The sequence below is a fragment of the Drosophila yakuba genome, chromosome 4 (assembly GCF_016746365.2).
Source record: "Drosophila yakuba strain Tai18E2 chromosome 4, Prin_Dyak_Tai18E2_2.1, whole genome shotgun sequence".
Taxonomy (NCBI): Eukaryota; Metazoa; Arthropoda; class Insecta; order Diptera; family Drosophilidae; genus Drosophila; species Drosophila yakuba.
In genome coordinates, this window is record NC_052531.2 from 731,336 (window position 1) to 742,095 (window position 10,760).

Consider the following 10,760-nt stretch of genomic DNA (forward strand, 5'->3'; position numbering starts at 1 on the left):
TGGGCGTTAGAGTGGGCGTGGCAACCTGAATCGACAAACTTGCGCTGCGTCTATGTCCCTGGAGTCTGTATGCCTAATCTCAACTTTCTAGCTTTTGTAGTTCCTGAGATCTCGACGTTCATACGGACAGACAGACGGACAGACGGACGGACGGACAGACGGACAGACGGACAGACGGACATGGCCAAATCGACTCCGCTATTGATCCTGATCAAGAATATATATACTTTATATGGTCGGAAACCCTTCCTTCTGCCTGTTACATACTTTTCAACGAATCTAGTATACTCTTTTACTCTACGAGTAACGGGTATAAAAACATGTGAAACAATATCAAATCATTTTTCAAAAGAGTGGGCGATGCAGTTTTGGCCGGTTTGTGGGCGTTAGGATGGGCGGGGCAAAAAGTTTTTTTTTGCAAATTGACAATACTAATAAAAAAACAAGAGAGAACGCTATAGTCGAGTTCCCCGACTATCTGATACCCGTTACTCAGCTAGTGTAAGTGCGAAGGACAGGTTTCGCGGTTTGTGGGCGTTAGAGTGGGCGTGGCCAAAAGTTTTTTGGCGAATAGATAGAAATTTACAAGACTAATACAAAAATGAAAAAATATCAAAACATTTTTCAAAAGTGTGGCCGTGGCAGCTTTGGGCGGTTTGTGGGCGTTAGAGTGGGCGTGGCAAAAAGTTTTTTTGCAAATCGATAGAAATTTTCAAGACCAATACAAAAATGAAATAATTTCAAAACATTTTTCAAAAGTGTGGGCGTGGCAGTTTTGGGCGGTTTGTGGGCGTTAGAGTGGGCGTGGCAAAAAGTTTTTTTGCAAATCGATAGAAATTTTCAAGACCAATACATAAACGAAAAAATATTAAAACATTTTTCAAAAGTGTGGGCGTCGCAGTTTTAGGCGGTTTGTGGGCGTTAGAGTGGGCGTGGCAGCATGATTCGACAAACTTGCGCTGCGTCTATTTCCCTGGAGTCTGTATGCCTAATCTCAACTTTCTAGCTTTTGTAGTTCCTGAGATCTCGACGTTCATACGGACAGACAGACGGACAGACGGACGGACAGACGGACAGACGGACATGGCCAAATCGACTCGGCTATTGATCCTGATCAAGAATATATATACTTTATATGGTCGGAAACGCTTCCTTCTGCCTGTTACATACTTTTCAACGAATCTAGTATACCCTTTTACTCTACGAGTAACGGGTATAATTATAAAATATCACAACGTTTTCAAAAGTGTGGGAGTGGCAGCTTACGGCGGTTTGTGGGCTTTAGAGTGGGGGAGGCAACAAACTTGCGCTGCGTCTATATCTCTGGAGTCTGTATGTTTAATCTCAACTTTCTAGCTGTTATAGTTTCTGAGATCTCGACGTTCATACGGACAGACAGACGGACAGACGGGCATGGCTAGATCGACTCGGCTATTGATTAGATTATGAAAACTTACCTATGTTTTCCAGACCAAGTGAATTTGCTTTTGATTGTTTGCTTGTGTTTTTGCGAGTACATGTTTCATCAGTATTTTTCCACCATTTATCATACAACATTTGAATTTCACCCCTTTCTTGAAGCTCAAGTATAGCCAATGAAATTTTATCTCGCCAAGGCGATCCTTTTGGTGTAGCGATACCATACCCTATAGAAGTAGTTACCACCAATATACCGAATACTTAAAAAAACACAAATTCCCTATCATACCTTTTGTATCTAAAAGTCCTCCGATTTGCGTCAGATTACAATCCCGCTGAACGATGTAATCGAGCATTGTGGATTCCATCAAAAACGCATATTTACCTTCATTTACTCGCCTAATACCATCCTCATATGTAGTGGTAAATGCCGATGGTTTTTTATTATCCATGCTTCTCCAAATTTTTTTGTAAGTTTCTATCAGTGAGTCCTATTTAAAGAAAGCATTTAGCTATTAATAAAGATTTGTCAATATACCAGTTACCCTAAAAAATGTCATTGTAGATCCGCTATCTAGAGTGCCATAAGATATCTCAGTTTGAGAAGCCAAATCTTCTGCGTTCTCAATAGGGTTAATCATACGCTCCGTTGTTAAAAAAGCTGCTAGATTTGCGGTGTAAGATGCGACAATAATAAGAGAAAAGAATCCCCAAGTACTGCTTATTATTCGAGTCGACATTGCCCGTGGATGAATATCAGTTGACTGTTGCAAAAGAGTTTCTATGGTAAACCAAAAACTGTCAGTTAGAGAGAATTGGTTGCCAATAGAAATATTGTCTAGATCGCAGGGGTGAATGCACTTCCACTCAATAGGCGAAAGTTTTCCAACAATATATATGGAAATAGACACAAGAAAATAAGCAATTAGCACATATAACCAGATCTCTATCGCTAATGGATTCATAAAAGAAAACAATCTCGTTGGCTCTGATGTTGGGACCTTAAACAAGAAAAGTCTTTTATCATTACCATCAATTTAACTACAAAAAATTATATACAAACCTTAAATAAAATACTTATACCTAAGTTCATGAATGGTTTAGTGAAATCAATGACGCTTTCTCTTGCATACGTTATAGTCATAGATCCAACGGCCAGGTCTGCCTTCTAAATATATTTATGTGTTATTTGTCACTTGAACAGAAAAGCAAATAGGAAACAATAGCAAACAAACTTACATATTTCATTAGCTGAGCAACCATTCCGTTCCAATTCCCAGTTTCGGGGTCCTTGGCCCCATACTTTCTATCCGGTACCAGATCCAGTATATAATCAAACCCAACTTCCCGAGAAATGGTTTCCAATATATCTACGCAAAAACCATAAAATCTTTCGTTGCCGGTAAAATTTTTGCCATAATGCATCATTACATATGGTGTTTCCTGAAAGTACATTTTACAATCAATTTTAAATATTTTATATTCGTCGTCCTCACAGACCAGAATTGTTATCACTACAAGTGTCACATTCATGGACCCAGCATCGAAAAACATTGATGGTTCTGTTATATTCAGATGCCCATGAGGGGTCCATTCCCCGACTTTAACAATGGAATGTTGCTTTAATTTAATTAAGTCCAACTTGAACTGAACTCGGTGGCCATCTTTAAACTGAATCGGACCTGTCAAACCTTTCCATTCAACCTTAAGAAGTATTACAATCAATAAATATAATTAATTAATATAAATAAGTATAAATATAAATCTTATTCATAAAAAAATAAATTAAAAACATATTACTTACTTTTTTGTACTCTACAATAAAAAAAAAGAAGAGAGAACGCTATAGTTCCCCAACTATCTAATAACCGTTACTTAGCTAGTGAAAATGCGAAGAGAAATTTCAGTACTGACCGTTTTTGCCGGTTTGTGGGCGATAGAGTGGGCGATGTATAAAGATTTTTGGCAAATTAAGAATAAATTACAGGACTAACAGGACTAATGTGAAAAAATATCGAAAAATTTTTCAAGTGTGGGCAGTCTTGGTCGGTTTGTGGGCGGTAGGGTGGGCGTGGCAAATAGTTTTTCTGCAGATCGATATAAATTTACAATACTAATGAAAAAGAAAAAATATCAAAACATTTTTCAAAAGTTTGGGCGTAGCAGTTTTGGGCGCTTTGTGGGCGGGCAGCATGAACTTGCGCTGCATCTACATATGTCTCTGGAGTCTGTGTGCTTAATCCCAACTTTCTAGCTTGCATTGTTCCTGAGATCACGACGTTCATACGGACGGACACACAGACGGACAGAGAGACGGGCATTGCCCGATCGACTCGGCTATTGATCCTGATCAAGAATATATATACTTTATATGGTTGGAAACGCCTTCTTCTGCCTGTTATATACTTTTCAACGAATCTAGTATACCCTTTTAATCTACCACTAACGGGTAAAAACACTCACCCAGAACTGAAAATTAAATTTCGCTTTTTTCGAAGAAATATTGTTTTTTTGTAATGTAATGTAATGAAACTCACCGCATTTAAGTAGTTAATAAGACTAAGGCCCCCATTCCACGGAATTTCCTCGTCGCAGCTTATATTTGAAAAGCTTAAAGAGTGCGATTGCTCCAATGTCTGCAATCCTATCGCGAACACGTACACCGAATCGAACATTAGGGCTGGCTCTGACTAAAAATTTTTTTAAACGCTTTTAAAATGGTGTACTTTCCACGACTTTTCTATTTATAATAGCTTACCTCAAGAATAGTTGATTTTTTCACATGAAGATTAAAAAATGGGTTTTTAAACATATGGTGACTATAGAATGCGATATCCTTCAAAATCTGCTTTACCCCAACATCTCCAGTGTCAACCAATCGAAATGATGTTATGTTTACAAAATTATATTTAAAATCTTCCAAATCATAAGTTTCCAAGTCAAAGCTTGTAAACAAATAATGGTACTTGTATTCATTCATTTGCTGTTGTAATATCTATAATTTTATTTAAAAATTTAGAATCACATATGAGTTAAAGAAGTGTTAATATATGCAAAGTTCAAATAACACAACAACTACTTCGTTAGTATAGACGATATAATATAAAAATGATTTTTTCGACTATCAGATACACGTTACTCAGCTTGACAGTTTTGGGCTTTTTTGTGGGCCTTAGGGTGAGCGTGGAAAACAGTTTTTCTGCAGATCGTTAAAAATTTACAATACTAATACAAAAATGAAAAAATACCAAAACATTTTTCAAAAGTCTGGGCGTGGAAATAAAAAAAAATGTTTGCAAGTCGATAGAAACTTATAAGACTAACTTCCTGAGAATCTCAGCGTTCATACGGACGGATAGACAGACGAACATGACCGGATCGACTCGGCTATTGATCCTGGTCGATTTATATGGTCGGAAACGCTTCCTTCTGTCTGTTACATATTTTTCAACGAATCTAGTATACCGTTTTACTATTCGGGTAACGGGTATAAATAATTAAATGTAATAACTTAATTGTTTTATTGATTAGGTCGTTTTGCATACGTATCCTAAAATAAAAATGTTACTTACATTTTTTAACAAAATGGAAATATCGTTCGAGTTTGTATCAATTATAATATTATGTATTTCCTTTCCTTTAAATTCTTTCAATGCGTATAAATAGGACCCTCGGGAAACTTGTCGCATATGAACTTCTCCGTTAAATGACCGGGATAGCTGATGCAAGTTTATAATTCCTGTAACAATGTTATTATATTTTTTTTTATTACTTTTATATATTTACTTTTAGTAAGTGAGAAAGCTTTAGTCGCCTTTCTTAATCATCAGATAGTGGATCATCAGCTAGTGGAAGTGCGAAGGAGAGTCTTCAACACTGACAGTTTTTGGTCGGTTTGTCGGCGTTAGAGTGGGCGTGGCAAAAAGTTTTTAGGCAAATCGACAAGAATTTACAGGACCAATACAAAAATGAAAGAAATTCAAAACATTTTTCAAAAGTGTGGGCGTGGCCGCTTTGGGCAGTTTGTGGGCGTTAGAGTGGGAGTGGCAAAAACTTTTTTGGTAAATCGATAGAAATTTACAAGACCAATACAAAAATTAGAAAAAAATTCAAAACATTTTTTAAAAGTGTTGGCGTGGCAGTTTTGTGCGGTTTGTGGGCGTTAGAGTGGGCGTGGCAACATAAATCGACAAACCTGCGCTGCTTCTATGTATGTCTCTGGAGTCTGTATGCTTAATCTGAACTATCTAGCTTTTGTAGTTCCTGAGATCTCGACGTTCATACGGACGGACAGACAGACATGGCCAGATCGACTCTGCTATTGATCCTGATCAAGAACATATATACCTTATATGATCGGAAACACTTCTCTCTGCCTGTTACATACTTTTCAACGAATCTAGTATACCCTTTTACTCTACGAGTAACGGGTATAAATAATGGTCGGTGTATCAAGGTTAGAGTGAACGTTGTGAAGTGAACGTTTATAAATGCAAATGTTTAAATTTGCCAAAAAGGGTAGAAGCTTTTCTTTTTTGTCCTCGCTGCTAATATGCTGTGTTTAGATAAAATACGTTTGAAAAGCATCGAAAGCATTTGGAGACACCTTTCCAATGACTTAAAGCATAATTCGGTATTTCCAGGCGTTCAGATATTAAATACTTATTCGGCCAATATCTTGTGAGACACCAAAAACTGAATGCATCACGCTGTTACATGGAAATTTGCTATGAATTATTATTTTAAGGCGTAAATAAATGTTTCTGCAGCAGTTGGCGCTCATGTGCAATACCGGAATCTATGATTAGTATTATATTTAAACATTGGAGACCTACCATTTTCTTTTTCATGCAAGATTCCAAAGCGTGTCCAATTTAAATACTGTATAACGTCATTGAAGGCATAATTTACATATTCCTGCGATGGATAGACGTTAATAGAAAAGTCATGGGCAGACCGACCTATGTTTGGAATGTCCAGGGCATCACAAATTGAATTTATATGAGTCGCCAAAACAGAGTCAGTTGGACTAAAAATAGCTTGAACACCAACTCGTATAAGTTTGCAAACTATAATACAGGTTACGTTTTAACTAAGTGTTTCCCAATGACAATCGCAATCTTACCCTTTTGAACTGTCTCGAAAGAGTCAAATCGGTTTACATATTCAATATAGTAATCAACGGTAGTCTCAGGCAAAATACTTTTGTCCATATTAAGCTTATGAATGGCGTATCTAAACGCCATTTCTGAGTTATACTTTCCAGGCTGGTTTGAAAATATAGCGCCTAAAGAATGTATTAAAAGACTGATTAGACAAATTTCTGAATGTTTTACCAATTCTGACTAAGGGTGGAACTCCCGAGGCGTATGAAATAAACTGAAGCAGTAATAAGCCGCTTGCTATAAACATTACGAGTGCAACCCCTTAGGCATTAAAGAAACGACTGGCCTAAAATCATTTTGTCTATTTTGGAAAACCACAGGTACGGCTGAAGCCACACAAAAGTATAGAACGCAAACAAGAAAAAAGAATGTCCCGACTGAAAAATACCATTGTCATTATTTTCCTTTAATAAACAAAATTTTAGGAAATCTGCGAATATCTGCATATTTTTGAAAGTGGCAATACATTTTTATTTTCTCGTCACACTTTCCTTTTGTAATTAAATGCGAAACACGCGCTTGCATTTACTTACCAACCACAGCCCGTTTATCAGAAAGATAGCTACAAATTCATTTGTTCACTAATATGTTTTTAGCATATTCTGTGTTAATCAATCATTGAGTAGATACCCTGCAGTTCGACAAACCATCGTCACTACTCAAAACCAACTGATTCGCCTGCACGTCTACGTCAATGCGAGAATTGAGGCTTAATGATTTTAATACATTTTTGTCTTTGATAATAACGAACTAAAGTTTTGCATAATGCATAAAACCAATAAATTATAAGTAATACATAAGCGATGAAATATTATGTTTTTAATTTCTGAGAGTTGAAAATGTATTGAAGAAAAATTTATAAAACCACGATGAACGTGATGAAAATTTCTCTTATTATACCCGTTACTCGTAGAGTAAAAGTGTATACTAGATTCGTTGAAAAGTATGTAACAGGCAGAAGGAAGCGTTTCCGACCATATAAAGTATATATGTATATTCTTGATCAGGATCAATAGCCGAGTCGATCTGGCCATCGTCTGTCCGTCCGTATGAACGCTGAGATCTCAGGAACTACAAAAGCTAGAAAGTTGAGATTAAGCATACAGACTCCAGACATAGAAGCCGCGCAAGTTTGTCGATTCATGTTGCCACGCCCACTCTAACGCCCACAAACCGCCCAAAACTGCCACGCCCACACTTTTGACAAATGTTTTGATATTTTTTCATTTTTGTATTAGTCAATTTACAAAAATTTCTATCAATTTGCCAAAAAACTTTTTACCACGCCCACTCTAACGCCCACAAACCGCCAAAAACTGTCAGTGTTGAAATTTCTTCTTCGCACATCCACTATCTGAGTAACGGGTATCAGATAGTCGGGGAACTCGACTCGACTAGCTTAATCTCAACTAGCTTTTGTAGTTCCTGAAATCTCGACGTTCATACGGACGGACAGACGAACAGACAGACGGACATGGCCAAATCGACTCGGCTATTGGTCCTCGGCTATTCTGCCTGTTACATACTTTTCAAGGAATCTAGTATACCCTTTTACTCTACGAGTAACGGGAATAAATACAGCAAAATAAGGCCAACAATTTTTAGCATCAAACGACTCTGTTAGAAAGATACTAGATATTAGAAAGATTAGATACAAATGCTATACTAAAATCAAATTTTTGATGACAACGGATTGTTGCGTGGGATATCGCATTCGACAGGTAATAGTTCAAAGGGGTTGAATCCAAAAAATAATTCAAATCGGTTCAGTATTTTAGAACTTGAACGTGTTCAAAGTTGAAACATTTTTGGGTTGCAAAAAAAGCAGGTATTTTTTGTAGAAAATTCTGACTTTGCGGTCGATTTTTAGGTAAAATATGCAACCGACCGGCTTGGTTATGGTCTCTATGGAAGGGGTCATCAAATCTCGGTAAAATAAATGTATAATATTCTTTGCAAGTGTAGGAACCTGTTTACCGAAGAACTAATTTTCACATATTTATCAACTTTGAGTATATAAATCGATTTCCTACCATTCCCTGGGTTTGGAGTATGAGGTGTTGTTCTTGAATATGTTCTTGTTCAGAATCAAAAGAGATCGGGAGTTCCCCCCACGTCCCACCCCGAATTTCCCAGGCAAAAGATACTTTCAATACTGCTACAGGCTCATTGTATGGCGGGGGCATACATTTTTTCCTATATTGGCGGCTTGTTTTTCAATCCCTGACTTTGTACTATTTTTAAATAAATGTACATATAATAATTAACTATTTTTTAAAAATATGAAATTAAGTAAAATTTAATGATTATTTTTAATTATTTGTAAAAAAAAAAGATAAAATTAGATGAAAAATTGACAAAATACATATAAAAAAAAAATAAATTTGTTCTTAAAAATGTATTTTTTTTTTTGTTTTTTAGACATTAAATATTTACCATATTAGCATTTTCAGAGAAAACAAATGAAAAGTATTTGTCGAAATTGGAAACTAATTGAGAAAACTGCCTCTAAAAAAATTAATTTTCGAGAATAAAATCTACTATTTATCACACCACTTATTCGAAAGGTATAAAATTACCTTCATTAAAAAAAAAATTATGAAAATATTTCAATTGGTTCAAGAGTTATGATTTTTGTAACCCAAAAGAATCTAATGCGCCACTGTGCGACGTCACAAAAATGTTTACATCGTGCGTTGCAGACCTCATGCATATATTCCATGAGATGTCCCGTTATATTTATAGTTTTTTCTGCTTTTTTCCAATAAAACTTAATCCGTAAAGTCGCTAAATGTGAGTAAATGCACTAATTGCTTTTCTAATTGTTTTATGTTAAAACATATTACGAACATAAACAAAATTTTTTTCCACCTTTCTGTTAGTGCGTCTTCTGGGTATAACGACGTAAAATCGTCGGTCCCTTGAAAGTTGCTGTAACTGGATTCTACTTTATATATATACATATAATATATAATATTTACATTATATACTCCTTTGCATTACAAATAGTTAACGGAAATCAATATACATACCTCCTGTATGTGTACGAAAACTGTTTGTTTGCTTTCTTACATATCCAATTTGTATAGGGTGTTAAATCTTGACGCACAGGCAGACAGCCGAATATCGCAATATTTTTGATCTTTAGGAATATACCACCAATATTATGTATAATTATTGGTCAATTTTTATTTGGTATAAGGATATACATACATCTGTAATAAAATTAATAGATATGCTCAAAATGTTTAAAATTTTTATGATTAATATTAGATAATATCCAATAGTTTAGTATTTTGTTGAGTATTCTTCGTTTGCAATAATTGACTTGAGCATCTTTGTAGAGTTTCCAAGAAGTATAGTTAATTGGAATGAGATTGATTGTGCGGGCCACTGCATGACATCGACTTCATGGGCTGCAAAGCACTCTTTGGGAAGTTTCCACAGGCTCAACTCCATACTATGAAAAACTCGCTTAAACCATAATTGATGAACCACCGTTCTCTACCATTCCGAAGGTACTTTTCGGAGAAAAACACGTAACGGTGTTCATCTAACTAACTACCTAGAGGCACTGCCTCCAATCAAAACTATTTTGGACTTAACCAATCACAAAATATTTCTCTGCAAGGGCCAATACAAGTTTACCTTTGCTTCTCTTGAGTAACAACACTTTTGTTGGGCTTCTTGAATTTATCTCATTCTTATTGAGTCGTCTTCCAATTGTTTCCAAACTTACATTTAAGTTAAAAGCTTTTTTGCGATGACAGTCCTCCAAAACAATGACCTTTTAACCATTGACATGGGCCAACCACGCATTAAATTTTTTAAATCATATTTCATCGCGTTTCCGACCATATAAAATATATATATTTGTTGATCAGGATCAATAGCTGAGTCGATCTGGTCATGTCCGTATGCCCGTCCATCTGTCTGTATGAACGTCGAGTTCTCAGGAACTATAACAGCTAGAAAATTAAGAATCCAGAATGCGGCTCCAAAGCCATAGACGCAGCGCCAGTTTGTTGGCTTATGTTGCCACCACCACTCCTCTAACACCCAAAATTGCGACGTCAACACTTCCGAAAAATGCTTTGATATTTTTTCTTTTTTTTTATTAGTCTTGTAAAGTTATATCGATTTGCACAAAAATTTTTTTTGCCACGCCCACCGTAA

General features: G+C 36.0%; 1 protein-coding gene across 8 annotated transcripts in view; it reads right to left on the minus strand.

The window, feature by feature from the left end:
- Nucleotides 1-6,877, minus strand: part of LOC6523738 (glutamate receptor ionotropic, kainate 1) — a 32,575-nt gene extending 25,698 nt beyond the window's left edge. For 4 of the 8 annotated variants that reach the window (XM_039377179.2, XM_039377178.1, XM_002099577.4 and 1 more), the window contains exons 1-12: nt 6,756-6,877; nt 6,545-6,706; nt 6,255-6,488; nt 4,992-5,158; nt 4,178-4,414; nt 3,957-4,109; nt 2,920-3,123; nt 2,659-2,862; nt 2,483-2,587; nt 1,965-2,420; nt 1,709-1,910; nt 1,458-1,646 (exon numbers count right to left, since the gene is read on the minus strand). In XM_039377179.2, the coding sequence (XP_039233113.1) occupies nt 1,458-1,646; nt 1,709-1,910; nt 1,965-2,420; nt 2,483-2,587; nt 2,659-2,862; nt 2,920-3,123; nt 3,957-4,109; nt 4,178-4,414; nt 4,992-5,158; nt 6,255-6,488; nt 6,545-6,706; nt 6,756-6,831 (2,389 nt within the window). In that variant the 5' untranslated portion in view covers nt 6,832-6,877. The remainder of the gene's footprint in view (nt 1-1,457; nt 1,647-1,708; nt 1,911-1,964; nt 2,421-2,482; nt 2,588-2,658; nt 2,863-2,919; nt 3,124-3,956; nt 4,110-4,177; nt 4,415-4,991; nt 5,159-6,254; nt 6,489-6,544; nt 6,707-6,755) is intronic. The other 4 variants (XM_015191384.3, XM_015191385.3, XM_015191386.3 and 1 more) reach the window with 4 other exon arrangements.
- Nucleotides 6,878-10,760: the final 3,883 nt, after the last annotated feature.